The sequence below is a fragment of the Plodia interpunctella genome, chromosome 11 (genome assembly GCF_027563975.2).
Source record: "Plodia interpunctella isolate USDA-ARS_2022_Savannah chromosome 11, ilPloInte3.2, whole genome shotgun sequence".
Lineage (NCBI taxonomy): Eukaryota > Metazoa > Arthropoda > Insecta > Lepidoptera > Pyralidae > Plodia > Plodia interpunctella.
In genome coordinates, this window is record NC_071304.1 from 1,909,258 (window position 1) to 1,929,910 (window position 20,653).

At 36.4% G+C, this 20,653-nt stretch overlaps 2 protein-coding genes across 2 annotated transcripts; both read left to right on the forward strand.

The window, feature by feature from the left end:
* Nucleotides 1-10,780: 10,780 nt before the first annotated feature.
* On the forward strand, nt 10,781-12,368 carry LOC128673437 (uncharacterized). The gene has a single exon (XM_053751272.1). It carries the CDS (start codon nt 11,070-11,072, stop codon nt 12,087-12,089), a length of 1,020 nt encoding a protein of 339 aa, XP_053607247.1. The 5' UTR covers nt 10,781-11,069; the 3' UTR covers nt 12,090-12,368.
* Nucleotides 12,369-16,865: 4,497 nt separating this feature from the next.
* Nucleotides 16,866-19,150, forward strand: LOC128673436 (uncharacterized). Its single transcript, XM_053751271.2, has one exon. It carries the CDS (start codon nt 17,151-17,153, stop codon nt 18,924-18,926), a length of 1,776 nt encoding a protein of 591 aa, XP_053607246.1. The 5' UTR covers nt 16,866-17,150; the 3' UTR covers nt 18,927-19,150.
* Nucleotides 19,151-20,653: the final 1,503 nt, after the last annotated feature.

Here is a 20,653-nt window from a genome sequence, read left to right on the forward strand (position 1 = left end):
AGAAATAAAAATCATGCCAGCGCGCCGCGATATGACTAAAGAGGTCATAATGCGTGGCGTTACACACTGATTGGAAAAGATGGAATTTATGTGTAATATTGTAGGTATTTGATATAAATGTCGCTAAGAATATTTAATATTTGTTAAAGGTTGGATATTTTGAAAAATGAATGAAAATCTAAAGAATTGATGAAGAACTAACTTGTAAAAGAATTAAACAAAAGACATTTTGTTGATTTATTTTTTATGAAAATAACATCATCACATCACAAATTTGGGTCTCATCTGGTCATTTATGATATTCACAATATGTTACGAAGTAATAATTATATATTAATAATAATATATAATTATTATTAATTATATATATATTAATAATATTAATATACAGCGTCTCCCCAGAGTACCCGTTCACCATTCACGGGAACGGAATTCTGAAGTTTCTTCTTCGTAGTCGTATTCCTCATGGCTGAGGGTCGTGGTCATTACGTGGAATTAAACACACAGAACAACTTTCTTGGCATTATTAATGGAGTGGTTTGCCATTGCCTTCTCCATTTCACACACAAGTTAATAATAATCAACCAGTGTGCAGGTTTCCTCACGATGTTTTTATTCACCGAAAGCAAGTGGTGGTCTATGAAAACTACTATACATGAGTCAGATTGGTATACAAACTCATGTGACACGAGTAGGATTCGAACCTGGGACCTTTCGATCCACAGGCGGGCGTCTTAACCATTACACCACCACCGCTTCTTTTGTTGTTGTTTGTCGCTGAAGTTTCTGGATAGGTACAAATTATTCTGTGTCATTCCATGTTATATTCTACTTTTTTACCATAGATAAAAATAGTCCAGTAAATTATAAATTATATTAGGGATATTATAAATTATATTCAAACTTGCGTATGTATAAATTATATTTTGACAGGATGAGCGATATTCGTCCGCTATAGTGGCATTCCTTAAAGCGATCATGAAATGAAAAACATTTTTTGCTAATAAATTAAAAACTATATGGCTCGTATCCTCATAATGTATTGAATAATGAAGCATCAAAATAAATAAATAACATGAAAATGAACCATGCCGTCCATGAAAGTGTCTGATTTGTTTACTTGACCAATATTCGTCGCACATATCAGTCCGCATCCATGGACGACCGGCTTAACACTCCATGACTTGCCATTAGCTGATCTAGACTGGAATCTTGACCTGGAGCGATGAATTCAAATCTGGATGTTGTGCGATTGCCACATCACGAGCTTAACCAGTATTTTGAAGAAATTGTGTTTGTTTTTGATGACATTTTGAAGGATTAGAGTTTAGTTTGACGCGTAATTTAGCACTTAATATTTAGTCATTTAGGTATATACGCTTATTTATTTATACTTTTTCACTCACCCTTTTATTCATAAAAGAGATATGCCAAATCAGATATTGTAAAGAAATTCGGTTTTTGTCAAAAAATATATCAACCAAAAAATATCTGGATGATTTCACTCTGACCAAAAAAAAAAGAAAGGCAGAAATTGATTTAATTGATGATGAAACGAAAATCCCCGCCGATTTGCACACGCACAAGACAAACATCCGAATTTCTTATGGAAATTAAACCTTTCACTGCACCAGCGCTCCTAGCGGTGAATTCACTCTGACCAAAGCGTTTTCTAGATATCTTCCCCAGCCGTAAAGTGTTGGAGCCGAGGCAAATTCCAAGCGATCATTGGGATCAAGCCTTCTTGACATCAAGCCAGCGCTTTTTAAGTTTACCTCCTCTTCTTCCAGGGCCGGACAGAAACAAGTAATTGAACGCAATTACTTAGGAAACAAAGTCATAGGTGTAGAATTAAACACTGTGATTGGAAACACGTCTCGCTGCGAAAAAGTGCGACAGTGAAAGCAAATTTTAAATTCCCACTACGGTCTCAAAGACTATTAATTCTATGCCTATCCGTGTACCGCTCAGCCCCTCAGGCGGTAACCACCTCGAGTTTTCCATAGAATAAATTGATATAGGTATCTTGAATGTGACGTAGTTAACGAAAGCCGTTGCTGCCGGTTCAATTGAGTTTTATTTATTTTTTGTTTTATTTATTTATATTTCTATAAAACGTTAACTCTATGTTCGATTCCGCTACATAATGGTACTGTACTGTCTCGTGTTGCTTGGCTATTACATAGAGATAAAAAGTGTAGAATCGCAAATTTGATTGTCATTTTTTTTTTATATGAAAAAAAAACTACGAATCACGAAAAGTCGTAGAATAAACGTTGCTTGTTTTGATGTAACCTTTAGGAGTTTTTGCGTTTGATACCTGTAACCCTGTTTAATAAGACAGAGATTATTCTGACCGGAAATATCTCTAAAACAATGGACAGTTCAATTATTCAATTTAAAAACAGAATACACTATCTCATTGACAGCTGTCAGACTGACAGAATATAACTTAATAGTTTTATAAAATACAACAATGCAAAGTGATAATTGTGCCGGAGGCATACATGTGAGTGTAGATAAAACAATGAAATCTTGCCTTAGGGGCTATCAGATACGTTTATTGTATTATTTTCCATGCATTGAAGGTTTGGTAAGAGTCAGTTTAGGTATATATGTACCTAAGCAATTATTGAATATTTTGTGAAGTAATTTATTAGTCTGATTAGTGTCATAGAACTGGCAACATTGCTACTATCATATTTTATAATTATTGTTATACCCATATACATCTGTCAGAACCATGTATTCAGTAAGTACTTCGGGAGTACCCACTAATTCCGTGGACAGAACACTGCCATTTGCCTGGCTCCATAAAAAACCTTAAAAATTTTCTGAAATTCGAATTGAATTTATCATTACGTTTTTATAAAATTGCGAAAATTGAAATCCTCTTCTTGATAATGTGAAAATGATATTAAATACATCAAAATGGCCGATGATGCTAGTGTCCATTTTCATCCACAATTTTATTGTAAATGATACCAAGATATGGTTTACATCAGACATAAATTCAATTTTAATATCACGTGTATTATTCTAATACGTCCTATTTCCTACTAATATTATAAATGCGAAATTATGTACGGATATGTGAGTGTTTGTTACTCTTTCACGCAAAATTTGCTGGTCGGATTGTTATGAAATTTGGCACACAGGTAGAATATAACCTGAAATAACACATAGGTTTATCCCGAAATTCCCACGGGAGCGAAGCCCCGGGGCTGCGGCTGCAGCTAGTAATTATACAAAATAAATATACAAATCTTTTCAACAAATCCTATCAAACCATTTATCTCGTCCGTGTCCGTACCAGACAGGAATTTCGAGTAAACGGCCATGCCTCTAGGACACTTCTAATGCATAATTTGCCTCTCTGCTTAAGCTGAATTTTATAGTTTCTTGTAACTTGTCATTTGACTGATTATCGTCATTGAAGACTGGACTACAACCTGGACTGACCACAAATTTCAAATTACGCTGGATCTAATAAAATCGCGCAATTTCCAACCTTATTTACTTACGGTAAGTTATACCAGTTTTTAGTCGGGAAAAAAGTAACTTGGTGAGATTAAGGAATGATTTTGTTGTTTAGAATGGCGTTTATGGGGTGGGTTGCTATTACACAGACCACACAGGTCGTGTTCGATTCTGAAATGGCTTGTAAGTTAGTTTCGTTTCTCGCGTAGTGACTTACGCTTAGTATACTTTAACTGATAGACATCTCACCTTCATCAATTCTTCATGTCTGTGGGACGTGGCTGTTACGTGGAATGTAACACACACACAACGACTTTCTTGGCACTATTAATGAATTTGCCATTGCCTTCACCATTTCACACACAAGTTGATATCCATCCAGAATGCAGGTTTCCTCACGATATTTTCCTTGGTAGCAAATGGTGGTCGATGAAATTGCTAGACATGAATCAGAATGGTAAACAAACTCACGCGGCACGTAAGTAAGATTCGGTTTTGGGACCTTTTGGTTCACAGTCTTAATCATTACGCCACCACTGTTATTAGTGGTCGTTCCGAAATGCCAGTAGTTTGTAGCCTGTGAGAAATAACTATAAATATAAAAATTGACGAGAAAAAGTGCCTGTGAAGGTCTAATTTCTGAATAAATGATTTGAATTTGAATTTGAATTCCATGACCTCCCATACCCTTCCATTGATGTCGTATGAAATTAAGCAGCGTCTATGATAAGCAACAGCAACAGGCGGCCGGTTACCAAATCACAAACGAATATTCAATACTTTTTTTCCAAATGTATATGAAACTGTTGTGACGTGAAAGCTTGCACACACGAATGATAGAGTAGACAGACTTTCCCATTTATATTATGCACTAGCTATTGCGCGCAGCACCGCCTGCAAAAGCCTATGTTTGACTTTGTGTCATCCTAATCCTATCCTAACTAATATTGTAAATGCGGAAGTAAGTTTGCTTGTTACCTCTTCACGCTCTATCTACTCAAGCAATCTTCTTAAAATTTTGCATACATGTAGTTTGAAGTATGGAGAAGGACATAGGGTACCTTTCATCCCAGAAAATTAACGCTGGCAAAAACTAGTCAACTATATATATTCCAAATTTCGTCTCTGTTTGACATGAAATCATACTTAGATACCGACCATAGATAAATGTAAAATAATGGACTAGACAAACTTTGCCATTTATATTACGCATGGATGTATTAATACCATTATTACATAGTATAATGCCGGCTCCATACTGTCGTCGAACAGTTTGCCAAACTTTTATACATTGCTGGTTATTCATTACTATAGATAAAAGCACTCATACTAACTACACAATGATCCCGCATTCACGTCGACATGTGTCGGAGTTGGGCGATAGTGTGGAGCTGGTATAAAACAAAGTGGCCTGCCGATGCTGTCTGTCTGTTTCTAAACTTTTAACCCACTCAACCGATTTTGATGCAGTTTTCACTCAGACAATTTGTATCTTAAAGGATTATACATACAAAAAGCAGCCTAATTTTGTATTAGACCGTGCAAATGCAGGCTGGAACGCTAGTAAAATATACTAAGATTATTTCTGAACACCATTTTAGTCTATCAAAGTTAATCTATACGCGACACAATAATTCTACTAATGTCTAAAATGCCATTCACACTTATCTATATTTAAAACAAAACCCGAGTACATCCGTATGTAACGGTTGTTTTATAATCCTGATCCGATCAAGATCACAAACGAAATAAAACCCTATTGTGTACGACCCAAATTTCAAATTTCCAATGCATCGGACACTTTTTTTATATGATCGCTTGAGCAAAGACAAGGTAAGTATTCGATCACGAACTGTCAACTAAAGACACGTGCCGATGTAAAAAAAGCGAATCAATGTATGATAATTCAAGTGGTTCAGTACACAGTACCTATTTGATTTCCTTCCCACATCTAAGGTTGGATTGCACCAGTCAACGTTAACATGCGCAGAAAAACGCAAAACGGCATTTTGTCTAAACGTCGTCGGTGGCGCGCAGGTTAAAGTCAACGGCGAGTGACTGGATCATTTTCTTTTCCATTTCCCATAATATCATCTGCTAAATATCATATGATGAATGTAATAGTAAAAATTAAAGGCTAGTACCACAAGGTCGATTTTAGTTGTCAATCTCAACAAGTTTATTTCTTAAAAAAACCCTGATTTTCTATAATCATTTCGCTACAACTTTTTAACGGCTGAACCAATTTTCATGAAATATGGCTAGGAACGCTCGGGATAAAATTATCTATGACACAAGAAAAAAACTAAACGAAAATCGGTTTATCCCTTTGAGAGCTACGATGACACAGGCACACACGTAAAACTTATAACACCCCTCTTTTTGCGTTAGGAGTTAAAACCCGTCCATGGTTACTCGTGTAACGTCGTGTTTTATTTTGTATACGGGACCCAAGACTGCTGTTTTTGCCCAGCTATTTGAAGATACAATACAGATAAGAATCGCAGACGCGATCTATGGAAGTGGGAGCTCGCCTCTGACAGCGGAATGTGGATGGCGACCATGAACCATACCCTGGTCTAAGCACTTTTAGGAACCCATACCTAAAATACATATTGTTTTATACAAGTTTGTTTTATGAAGATACTTTTGTGTGAATAAGGCGGCCGAGAGGAGGAGTCCGGATGCGATCCCCGGTCGGGTCACTATGGAAAATGATCTTTTCATGACTGGCCCGGGTCTTGGATGTTTATCTATATATGTATATGTTATAAAGTATAGTACCGTTGAGTTAGTATCCCATAACACAAGTCTCGAACTCACTTTGGGGCTAGCTCAATCTGTGTGATTTGTCCTAATATATTTATTTCTTTAATAAATGAATGTACATGTGAAGAAACGAGACAAACCTAATCTCTATTTTGACCGCTGCGGCCACGCCGCCATTACAATTTTTCAAATTTTAACAAATACAAGATTTAGTTTTACTGTTTAACTTTAAGTTTTTAAGTAATGAGTCTTATGATAATCTGATGTCGATTTAATGAATGATTGATTTTGAAAATGATTCCTTCCTCAAGAAAATTGACGGATTGGAAAGTTCTGAGATCCATCTCTAGATAACGTAACAATAGGATATTCGTAGTCTTTGTGTCTTAACTAGCCCATGGGAAAAAGTCGTGATATCAGAAGCGTATTTTAATTTAAATGATTCATAATGACGTCCTCGGTGGCGCAGTGGTAAAGTGCTTGCCACTGAATCGAGAGGTCCCGGGTTCGATCCTCGGTCGGGTCATGATGGAAAATGATCTTTTTCTGATTGGCCCGGGTCTTGGATGTTTATCTATATATGTATTTGTTATAAAATATAGTATCGTTGAGTTAGTATCCCATAACACAAGTCTCGAACTTACTTTGGGGCTAGCTCAATCTGTGTGATTTGTGCTAACATATTTATTTATTTATTATTTATAATTCTCCTAAATTTGTTTCAGATTTTGCAGTGAACTTGCTGGCAAGTCCAAATTTCAGCAACATTTTTAGAGGTGAGTCATGACTTGATTGAGATGCCTAATGTTTTGTTCTTATTTTTATTTCCATTGTAAAAGTACATTATGAACTACTGTTTTATAGGAAAGGCCCCTTTGCATATAACTGTAACACGTATTTTTCTAAACTTTATTTAAAACTGTTACAGAAAATAAATCATAACTAAAATAACAATAAATAATCTTAATACTATGCAATATTTTGTCTGCATTCTCAGTCCATGATTCTGAACATCTTTTAGTATGAGGGGGTAACGCCAAAATCGCGAAAAAAAAATTTGCTGTTCTATACAAAATTAAATGCCTAACTCGTGGAAAATGTCTGAAACAGCAGATTTCTTTTTTTTCAGTACCATGGACTGAGCATGTAGATAAAATAATGCCCATGTATAAGAAATCACCCTGTACAATCGTGCATTAACCTCGTGCCAGAGAAGCTGGCTTCCCGCGTTAGATAATAAGATTAACCTCTCCTGCTTTCATTCGAGGTTGTGAAGCCGCAAAGCCCGGAGTCAGCGTAAAAATAAAACCTAATTTATATATATAGATAACCAGCTAATTCTCTGCACAAAAATGGAACCAGAAAACTATATGTTCCTATTTTTCTTGGAATAATATTTTTGATGATAAGTACCAACCATTAAAACCGTGATAGTCCGTAACAGCGCGACACCATACATGCCGAAATTACCATAAGGCGACACCTACACTTGCGACTAAACAATCGCAGCAGCGGCCTTCCATCATGGCGATCAGATACGCCGATTTGGTTTCCATGACAACGGCGAGCAAGCGGCGCTTTTGATTTAACACGCACCGTTTTTGTCCCTTAAAATAATGGTGTACGGACGCCTAGCGGGAATTGGTTAGGCCTTTTAAGGCATAACTATGCCACCCGCAGACTTGCGACAGACGCGCGCGTTTTTGTGTTAGTAATTTTCGCGGTTTTTCTTTGCGATTTAACGCCGCGTGAGTTCGCTGTTTTGTATTGGGGGTGGATAAAACGTTTATTATTATTAATACGAAAACAAATTTGATACAAACCGATCGATTGAAAAAGTTTTAAGTTTTATCAAATTAGTCCGATCCTACCTATATTATATAAATGTGAAAGTTGAGAGGATTTATGTCTGTTTATTACTCGTTCACGGAAAATCTACTAGACAGATTTTTATGAAATTTGATACACGGGTAGAATATAACCCGGAAGAAAATATAAGGTACTTTTTACCCCAAATTGCCACGGGTGCGAAGCCGCGGAACGGAGCTAGTTGTATCTAATATCGGGTTTAATTTACATTTTCACAAATATTCTTTTATTGTTTTATGAAACGGGTACTTTTGCTAAACGTACTTACTTTTTAGTTAACTACGTGTTAACTTTCATGACTTAATGCCAATGAATGTATTTCGGTAAATAAATATTTCTGATTCAGAACCGATATAGAAAAATGAGATTATCATTTTCAGGAATTTTCAAAGGAATGTGATCGCCCTAATGTTGCGTTTAAGACAAATGCACAAGATAGTAAAATGATATAGCCTGGAGCCTTACTGGCCGTGGCACCTTGCAAATTTACCATCGCCCCACGGGATCTCCCCCCCCCCCCTTCGCCCCCTTTTAAATAAAATTAATTGTCAAAATATGAGATGGTGGCGCAAGTATGCAAGTTAGCTCAGTCTTAAGATCTGTATATGTTATTCATAAAAAAGTTTAAACTAAATTACGATTTGTCTCTTTCTGTCAATTACATATATTATAGAGTGCAATAGTGACAAAGATACTTTTTTTTAATGAATAACGGGTATTAAAAAGGCTAGGCTAACTCACATACTTGCGCCACCGTCACGTTTTTGTCAATTTGGTTTATTTAATAGCGAAAACTGCAAAGATTTTTTAAGATTTGCTTCACGGTATTTCGGTATAAAATTTACTTATGTCGCTCATAAACTAAAAATTTTATGCTCTAATGTCATGTGACATTAAAAGAGTATAATTTTTTTGTAAGTACTTATGTGAGGCAAAAGCGTCTATTTCAAACATTTCTTCTATTCTCATTATTACTACATCACTATCACTGCATTCTACTAGCGACCAGTCCTAGTTTCGCTCGGGTAAAACCATGATTAAATATACAGTCTTCCTCTCGCATCTAAATATGTTGTGTAGTTTTAAAGATTTAAATATGTATATGGGACAGACAGAAAGACAGCGGGAAGCGACTTTGTTTTATACTATGTAGTGATAGTGAAATTGCCTTGTTTCTTTGTGTGTTTTTAAGCTTTCTTCTTTCAAACCATGCAACAGATTTTAATAATTAAATATTTAATGATAATAAGATTTTATATTTAAAAAATGGTAAGCCCTTCTGGCATAATAGGAACCAACACTGTTTGAATGAGTTTCTTTCGGCATTTCTTCTCAGAGCAGTGGTCGTTCCGAAATGCTAGTAGTTTGTAGCTTTGGTAAACATCATTTAATTTAGAATATGACGTGAAAAAGTGCCTGTGAAGGCCTAATTTCTGAATAAATGATTTGATTTTGATTTTGATTTTGAATGCAATTTTACATACAAAATGTCTTAAGGGAGCGAAGCCCCGGAGCGCTTCTAGCGATTCGCTATATCTAGATAGTGAGCAATAAAATGCAGTTTAGAAAAGTTAATTCCTGTTAAAACGGCAGTTTTCAATCGGCAACGCCGCGGGAGGTAAATAGGTGTTGCCAGCAAAAACTCTTGCGCAGAATTTCTACCTTTAATTGAATGCTACTCCATTCAGTATTATATTGTTGTTAAATTGCTTCATTGAATCATTTAAATGATGCAAGATAATTTGATTTTCGAAAGTGTACGAACGACTTTAAATGAAGTGAGAGTTCCAATTTGCCGGGCTTTTTTATTTCGAGAAATAAATTCCAAATCAAAATCTTTATTCCATACCAGACAATCATTTATTTCAGTAAAAAAGTAAAATATCTTGAAATGAACTAAGCAACGAATGTATTTTTAATGAAAAATTGCAGCATGTAAATTGCGAAATCGAATTCGGCTCCAACGCTTTATGGCTGAGAAAGAGACTGGAAACCAGATCCGAGAGGGAAATAGACATTTCAGCTTCGAAAGTAATCATCGCTATCGTCTTCCTTGCCGTTTACCATCATTTGGGGTTGGCACAATGTGTTTCATCTGTCTATAAGTTTCTATGTGCTGTTATACTCAGGTCCACTCCTAACTCCTTCATAAGTAACGAACTGTTATACTATACATAAGCACCCTTTAGTGCTTACATCACTCACAGACTGCTGCATCAGCAGATTCGGTTGCGACGTTAGTCGCTAGTCCATTCCTTTCAGTCAGTCGAAATCGAGCTCCTTTCCATGCTAGACGGTTGCCTCAAATCAATTAATTCTTTTTTTTAAAAACCTATTTCCTCAACGCCGTATAACATTTGGTGGCAACGGTAAAGGGATTTAGAAAAATAAAATCCCCGGTTCGCCTCTTTCACGTAAAATTCAAGTATATAAATTCACGCGTGTGTGTGTTTGTGTTCAACTTCGAATTCTGCTCCGGCCCTCATAGTCGTCGTCTTCAAGAAAGCAGTCCACCTGGGGCCCATTGTTGGGCATCGCCGATATTCAACGTGCTCCAACCGGCCTCAAACCACCTGCCAGGTTACCCACTGTCACGCGATATTGACGCTGTGACCGGTATACCATTGAAGCGACAACTAGTGATTCATTATCACACACACGGTATCCTCATCACTGTATCCAGATCTAAGCGCACCTCCTATCGACATCGAGATTTCACCGTATCGACGACGTCACGCCGTGCCTGTATTTTGTTGTGTCTACGCGACCAGCGACATGCTCGCCCTTATCACGTTTCCTGCATTCCTGTGAGTGACTTTTTATTCATACTTATTCTATTGGTCATTGCTACTCTGTACTCGTGTTTTTTTAACAAACGAATTCTTGTCATAATTGTATAATTTTATTATTATTATTTTTCTTTTATATTCACATTTTGTTACTCATTTAAAATGGCCGAAGGTCGTTCAACCAGCCCGAAACCCGAAATCTCTGTCACAGACACAGAGGAAGATACCCAGGGCCAATTACATCCAGGCCCCTCCACTAGATCTAGTAAAAAGAAAGCGGCTGTAATTCCCAAATCCGAAATTGAATTATCCACTTTGCTTAAATTTATAAAGCCATTTGATGGTTGTAGAGAAAAGTTAAATTCATTTTTAGTAAATTGTAATAATGCTTATGAAATAGCCTCGGACACACAAAAAGATATTCTCTTTAAATACATACTCTGTCAGTTACAAGGCAAAGCAGAGACCGCCTGTTCCATTAAAGAATTTACTAATTGGCATCAGCTTAAAGAGTTCCTCAAAACGCAGTTCAGCGAGAGGAAACATTACGCTCATCTCCTCACCGAATTACAGGAATGCAAACAACAAGTCACTGAAACTGTCAGTCAGTATGCTTTAAGAATAGAGACTTGCTTATCTCATTTACTTACCGAAATTTCCATCTCACACGGCCATAAAAGTAGAGAAATGATTGGACGTAGTGCCGCGATGGAGGAATTAGCCCTCCATCATTTCCAAATGGGGCTAACGCCTCGAATATCTAATTTTGTTAGGAGTAAATCCGTTAAAACTTTAAACGAAGCAATTAATATCGCAATTTCTGAAGAAAGAATCCAACAATCTTTATCTAAACACTCAGCCCCGTCTAGCAATCAACAATCTCGTCAGTTTATACGTCGTAACCAAAATCCATCTTCATTCAAAAACAATCCTATTACTCCTCGTCCTAATAATAATAATTCCATCCTTGTCTGCCGATATTGCAAAAATCCAGGTCATACTATAGAACAATGCCGAAAAAGGGAATTTAATAATAATCGCTTCAAAAATCCTGATCAAAACTATACAAGGCAACCCCGTGTTCATTTCATCTCCGATGAAACTTCGGAAACTAACGATGATTTTCTTACCAATCCTGAGGGCGGTTATGACACCGTAGACTCTAATCAAAAAAACGAGTAAACATCTCGTCCCAGTGTCGTGCGGGATTATATAATTTTAAAACCGGCACTATCAATTATAATTCATCTACTAAATCCTCTGTATCCACTGTATCTATGCAGCAACCCAAGGTTGATCTGCCCAAATCTACTAAATCCTCTGTATCCACTGTATCTATGCAGCAGCCCAAGGTTGATCTGCCCAAATCTACTAAATCCTCTGTATCCACTGTATCTATGCAGCAACCCAAGGTTGATCTGCTTAAATCTACTAAATCCTCTGTATCCACTGTATCTATGCAGCAACCCAAGGTTGATCTACCCAAATCTACTAAATCCTCTGTATCCACTGTATCTATGCAGCAGCCCAAGGTTGATCTGCTCAAATCTACTAAATCCTCTGTATCCACTGTATCTGTGCAGCAACCCAAGGTTGATCTGCTTAAATCTACTAAATCCTCTGTATCCACTGTATTCATGCCACAACTCAAGGTTGATTTGACCAAGCCTACTAGATCCTCTGTATCCACTGTATCCATGCAACAACTCAAGGTTGATTTGCCCAAGCCTACTAGATCCTCTGTATCCACTGTATCCATGCAACAACCCAAGGTTGATCTGCCTAAATCTACTAGATCCTCTGTATCCACTGTATCCATGCAACAACCCAAGGTTAATTTACCCAAGCCTACTAGATCCTCTGTATCCACCGCATCCATGCAACAATCCAAAGTTGACTTATCCAAATCTACTAAATCCTCTGAATCCGCTGCATCCGTACAACTTAAAACTACTAGTTCTCTAGATCCTTCAAAACCCAAAGTTTATAATATTTCAAATATTCCATCTAAAACCTTATTACCTCATGTTCTAATAAAGTCCTCTGTCTCTGATATCCCATTATCTCTGCTAGTAGACTCAGGATCATCTGTAAGTCTATTGAAACATTCTTGCATTATGAAACATCCCAAACTCACAAAAGACATAATTCAGTTAAAGGGTATAGACCCAACTGATAACCCTGTCTGCACTCAAGGTCACTTTTTGCTAAAACTGCAACTTCCTAAATTCGACATATCCCATAAATTCCATGTAACTGATATACCTGACTTACCCTACGATGGAATAATGGGCTCAGATTTCCTTAATGCACACAATTGTAACATAAATTATAATAACAATATCCTTTACATTAGAAACACATCCATTAGACTACACTTTCATGAGCCTGCCTATATAATACCTCCTAGAACGGAAACTATTATCGAATGCTCTGTATCAAATCCTGAGGTAAAAGAAGGATTAGTCCTCGATCAGAAACTTTCTGAAACTTTACTAGTAGCTAATTGTATAGTCCATGTAAAAGAAAATAATAGAATAAACATATCCATTGCTAATACATCCGAAGAACCCGTAACTGTCAAATCCAACCTAAACTTAAAACTCGATCCCTTTAATCCCAAAGTCCTGTCAGAACATTCAAATGAATGCATAAATCATATAAAACTTACTACTAATAGTTTCAAAAGAACACAAGAAGTGTTAAAACAAGTCCGCACTTTTCATCTTAATAAAGAAGAAAAGGACAATCTTCTACAATTATGTTCCGACTTTTCTGATATATTTCATCTCCCAGGAGAGATCCTAACTCATACCAACGCTCTCAAGCATGAAATCAAAACAACTACCGACAATCCCATACACACAAAATCCTACAGATTCCCCGAAGTCCATAAAGCCGAAGTCCACAATCAGATAAATAAAATGTTAGAACAAAATATCATAGAACCCTCTGATTCCCCCTGGTCATCACCCATATGGGTTGTTCCAAAGAAACTAGATGCCTCTAATGTACAAAAATGGAGAGTTGTAATCGACTACCGTAAACTTAATGATATCACTATAGGTGATACTTACCCTATACCTCAAATCACTGAAATTTTAGATCAACTTGGCAATAGTAAATACTTCTCTACTTTAGATCTGTCATCCGGTTTTCACCAAATCCAATTAAATGAAGCAGATAAATCGAAAACTGCCTTCACAATTCCTGAAGGACACTTCCAATTCACAAGAATGCCATTTGGGCTCAAAAATGCCCCTTCAACATTCCAAAGACTCATGAATTCTGTACTGTCGGGCCTCCAAGGTACCCGCTGTTTTGTCTACCTTGATGATATAGTCTGCTATGGGTATGACCTTAAATCCAGCATCCAAAATCTGACAGAAATCTTCCAAAGAATCCGTAACTTTAACCTCAAACTTCAGCCGGACAAGTGCGAATTCCTCAGACGAGAAGTTTGTTATTTAGGACACGTAATCACAGAGCAAGGTGTAAAACCTAACCCTGAAAAGGTCAAAGCCGTAACTTCTTTTCCAATTCCAAATAATCCCAAGGACGTGAAATCGTTTCTTGGCCTAGTTTCCTACTATCGTCGTTTCATCCCCGATTTCTCTAAAAAGGCAAAAGCTCTTACTAATCTTTTAAAGAAGGATGTACCCTTTAAGTGGGAAAATCAGCAACAACTTGCTTTTGACACACTCAAGGAAGAACTTACCTCTGCACCTCTCCTGATATACCCAGATTTTACCAAACCTTTTATTCTTACCTGTGACGCATCTAATCATGCCGTCGGCGCTGTACTCTCTCAAGGACCTGTGGGAAAGGACCAACCTATAGCTTTTGCCTCACGCACACTCAATAAGAGTGAATCCAACTACAGCACAACCGAAAAAGAGCTGTTAGCCATAATATATGGATGTAAGACATTCCGCCCTTATATATATGGGTATAAATTTATCATCGTCACAGACCACAGACCCTTGAAATGGCTATTTAATCATAAAGATCCAAGTAGTAAACTCCAAAGATGGAGATTAAAATTAGAGGAATATGACTACGACATAATATATCGCAAAGGTAAACTAAATTCAGCTGCTGATGCCCTCTCTCGATATCCTGTCAATCCTATCTATCCAAAAAATCATACCAACCTGAACCCTAATAATGATGAAATTCCTGACGATGACCTACAAAACCTTCTAATATCTCCTTCCAGCCTAGAAGCCGATCTAGCTGATCCTGAAATAAATAACGAATTACTAGATTATTTGAATGATATGTTAGACAATGAATCTCCTGGAAAACAACCAGAACCACAACTTTCATCAAATCAAGAAAACCTCGAAATCTTACCTTCTTCTGTCCAGTCTGCACCTGAAAGTCCTCCTCTAGTACCTGAAAACTTACTTTCTGATCGAACTGCACCTGAAACTCCACCTTTAATACCCGAAGATTCACCTTCTTCTAACCAGACTACACCTGAAACTTCATCTATACAGTTCGGATCAGATGAAACCTATAATACTTTCCTAAAAGCATCCAAAAATGTACACGACACTCTTATTATAGAACATAATGAAAATCTACTTAAAACCACACAAAACCTCATTATTATACCTACCTCCATAGACTTGGATGAGTCTATGCCTTACATTCAGGAAATCATTAATAGTTGTTCAGAACCCGATCGGAGTAATTTCTTAAAACATGAAAGGTCATTATTTACCTCTCTACCTCTCACTATTAGAAATAAGACTTACCTTTTCTCATTCACAAAAGTTCACCATTTTGACGACTTGTCCTACCCGGATATATTTAAATCCATAAAATATGTGCGGGACGAGATTATAATGACATACCCTACTATAAACGAAGTTAGCATAGCAGATTTTAGGAATCCCTTCGATAGACACTCCTTCGTAAAAATCTATAATATTCTCAGCTATCTTTTTGACGGAACCAATATTAAAATCCATATATATCATAATGATATCATATATCCTTCTTTAAATGAAATTCCTAAAATTTTAAAAGAGAACCATGACATCCCTATCGCCGGACACTTAGGATCTTCTAGAATGCTAAACCGTATAAATGATAGATATTATTGGAAAAACATGCGAAGTGACATAGAGAACTACGTAAAAAACTGTACATCCTGTCAAATAAACAAAGCCTTACGCAAAACAAACAGAGCTCCCATGATAATAACTTCCACTTCTACGTCACCATTCGAAAGATTGTCCATTGATATTGTAGGTCCTTTACCTGAATCCGGAACAGCCAAACTTAAATTCATTCTAACTATGCAAGACGATCTTACGAAATTCTCGCTAGCATATCCTCTTCGTAGTACTACTGCAGAAGAATCCTGCGAATGCCTGCTCCATTTTATTTCATTATTCGGAATTCCTAAACATATACTCACTGACCAAGGCACCAACTTCACCGCAGACTTATTCAAGAAAACCTGCGAATTTCTAAAAATAAAACAGTTGTGGTCCAGCCCTTATCATCCCCAAACACAAGGCGCCTTGGAAAGGTCACATTCTACTCTCAAAGAGTATTTAAAGTCATATGCCAATGAAAATCAAGACAACTGGCCCCGTTATGTCTACACAGCCATGTTAGCATATAATACCGCCGTACACTCTACCACACACTATTCACCTTACGAACTATTATTCGGGCACAAACCTCGCATTCCAGACTCCGTTTATGGTGACGCCTCTAGTGTTACTTACCCCGAATACGTAAAAATGTTGCAACATCGCCTAAGGCATTCTCGAAATAAAGCCTTAGCGCTCATACAAAAATCTAAAATTAGTTCTAAGACTTATTATGACAATCGTACTCGCCCAATAGAATACAAGGTTGGCGACTATGTATTACTTAAAAATCATCTTAGATTACGTAAAGCCTTGTCACCTCTCTGGAAAGGCCCATATAAAATCATCAAAGTCCATAGTAACCACACTTTATCATTGTTAATAAATAAAAGGCATGTAAAACATCACTTTGATGAGGTGAAACCTGTGGAAACTCACGAAGTTTAAATTAGGTTTAGGTATAAGTTTATATTTTAGTTACTAATATAGATAGGCACTAGGTCATACAGGTAAAACTAAGTAAAGTCTCTTTCCTTACAGCATACTGGCCCAAGGTCATCCGGAATTTATTCATCAAATCAACGTGAGCTCCGGAATTTACTTTGACCCTATCGGTGAACTTAAAATCCGTATGAGTCATTTAGACGTGGTCACCCCACTCGATATCTCGCACATTGAACCCCACTTGCAAAATATAAACTCAGTATTAGGTACAACACGCTACATATGTAACCAAATTAGATTAGAAAAATCATATAATTTACAATGTAATAACCTGTTAGAACCCTTAACAATAAGATATCATGACATTGTCTCTGAATATTCCACTATTTCGCACTTAGTAAATAAAAGATCTAGAAGAGGAGCCTGGATAGGTGCCGTTGGTTCTCTCTCCAAAATCGTGTTTGGGACCCTTGATGAAAATGACGCCATAAAATATGACAATGCCATTCGAAATGTTCAAGATAACGAAAAAAGACTGAGCTCATTAATAAAAGATAATATCCTAATAACATCTGAAGTTTTGACAAATTTTAATAAAACATTACAAAGTATACAACTTAATGAGGTCAGCCTTAATCTAGTTATCGATAATTTCTCTTCAACATTAAAAAATATTACTTTAATTTCAAACGAATTAGTTGTAAAGACGAATATAGATTTTATACTCAATAGTTTAGAAGCATCTATACTCACCTTATCATTCCACCTCGAAGACATAACAAACGCTATTATTTTTAGTAGTCAAAACATCCTGCACCCGGCCGTATTACCGCCCACGCACTTATACCAAGAAATTGTCAATAATTACAGATACTTACCTGTAGACCTTAAGTTACCTGTAAGCTTAACATTAAGTAACATACATATTATTACAAATGTATCCAGTGTAGTGTGTTATAGTATAGGCAACAAGATTATTTTTGTTCTGAAAATACCTCTAGTGTCCCCTAAAGATTATAGTTTGTATCATAACATAGCATTGCCAACTCCTCATATTAAAGATAAACCTAATACTTTTAGTTTCATAAGACCTAGTAGTAAATATATAGCAATGACCATAGACAAATCCGAATATTGTAACCTTGATTCGTTAAAGGAATGCATAACGATAAGCCCGCGCGAGTACATCTGTGACGTTATGACAGTGTTCCCGTCCAGTGTTAACCCCTGTTGTGAAAGTGAGTTATTGTCCAATACAATAAGTGTTCTCCCCGTGCAGTGTAAAACAGACTTCTTTTATGGATATGTAGATTTATGGCAACCACTCGATAATAATAATTGGCTATATGTACAATCTAAAAGCAGTAAACTTTACATTGAATGTCCTAAAGAAAAACTTGTTGATATTAACATTATCGGAACAGGAATTTTAACTATTCCTAATAACTGTATGGCCCACTGTAAAAGTACAAAATTGATACCTAAATTTGATAATGTAAAAATAAATGTTAATATTGTTCACTCTAACTTCAACTTAATTAATGATTCTTGTTGCACTTTAGATAAGTTTAATAAAATAATAAGTAATGAGCCTCCCCTTAAGTTGCATAATATAAATCTAGATTCATTCACATTAGAAACAAAATCTAAACTAAATTCCATTGCTAAAGAAACAGATAAAATTCTAAATGAACATCAAATTATTAAATACGAGACTCATTACTCAATTATTACTATAGTTATAATTTGTGTAATCTTAATCTTTTGTATAACCAAACTTATTATGTATATTAAATCGCGCAACTGTCTATCCCGTCGCCTTCCCGATACTATTCCTCCAATCCCTGCAGTTTCTCCAACTGATCAGATTCCAATTGCAGAGAATATTACTCCCGCTAAATTCAGTAAACCTTGTTCCGTTAAGGAAAATATACCATCTCCCAGTATAAGAATTAATGTTTAACCCTAAGTGGTTTTCCTCTTTACAATTCTTCCTAAACATAGTTTCAACCCTATGTTTAGTCTACCCCAAGGAGGTGTTATACTATACATAAGCACCCTTTAGTGCTTACATCACTCACAGACTGCTGCATCAGCAGATTCGGTTGCGACGTTAGTCGCTAGTCCATTCCTTTCAGTCAGTCGAAATCGAGCTCCTTTCCATGCTAGACGGTTGCCTCAAATCAATTAATTCTTTTTTTTAAAAACCTATTTCCTCAACGCCGTATAACAGAACGAACAACATAGTAATATATTTCTTTTGATCCATTTTTTATATCTGCGTTTAATAAAAGTATATATTTACATGACGAGTATAGAATATAGGTATATCACATGATAATTATTATACAATGACGATGTAAATATCTATTAATATTATAATACAGAGGCGCCGAAATTCGCAATACCTATAAAAGGTTGCCACGTTATAAGCACTAATTGTCATTAATTTAATACCATTGTAACACTTAGTTGGCGAATAAATAGTATGAATAACCAGCTATAATAACAACTAAATAAAAAATGTAAGAAGCCCCTTTCCGAAGTTGTTTCCATCATCTCATCTGCTAAAAAAGAGCTAACGGTTCCTAAACGGCTAAACGCACATTTTTCAAACTTAGCTTAGAACATTCTCGATTAAATTCTCTTTCAAATAAATAAAACTAGATCAAAATCGGTTCAGCCGTTTGGCTGTTACGATGCCACAGATACGTATACATAACTCTCAGTCCTTCTGTCATCGGGGGTTAAATAGGATATTTCCTTCACTGTTTAATATACTAATTATTTTCGTGTTGGGTAATTAACGTAAGATAAGCTCAAAACATTGATCAAGTTAATTCTCTTTGGAATTCCAACAATTCGTGGGTTTAACTATACTCATTAATATATTCTAATCAAAATGACAATTTCAAATACACAGCTAGAAATATAACGAGTTAACATTAATACGAGTGCACAAAAGAGTCTTTGACTGCCTGTGAAAGTGTTATTTCTATCCGGAATAATACATGCCAATAAATTTACATGAATTAGTAATAAATGTAGGGTTTCATGCATAATATTGAGGGAAACATAAGTTATAGACGCGATTGAGCTTAAGTCTAAATAGTACCTGAAGTTTGGAGTAGTATTCTATTGTAAAAACCGCATAACATAGGGATGTTCAATGCACGATACGATTTTAATCGATATAAGGTAGCAAAGTCGATATTTTCATCGATGATTATTTGAGAAATCTCAATATAGCTATGCGGTGTGATATAAAAATTAAATTACTTATATATTTTATTTGAACCTGCTATTTGGCACATCGATGCGCCGACCGGAGGCTTAGACCAGGCCTTGAAAGGCCAAGAAGTACTGGCTTGATGTCGTCAAGGACGATATTCGTGCCAATGGCCCGACTAGGGATGCCGACGATCGTGCGAACTGGAGACGAAAAAGTAGAAAATTGGACCCTGGCCTCCGACGCTCAATGAGACGATGAGAAAGACCAGGCGTTGTAATGTGCCAGCCCTACGAAGTTCGAACAAGCGTTTAATTTACGACAATAACTCGTAAATTCTCCCTAAACGGCTCAATTGGAACCGAGCTCCAATATACAAAAGGCGCGTGCGGAAAGACTCAAATAATTCAAGCTATATGTCGAGTAAAGCGATGCCGTGGTGAGGGGCGACCGAGTACGCA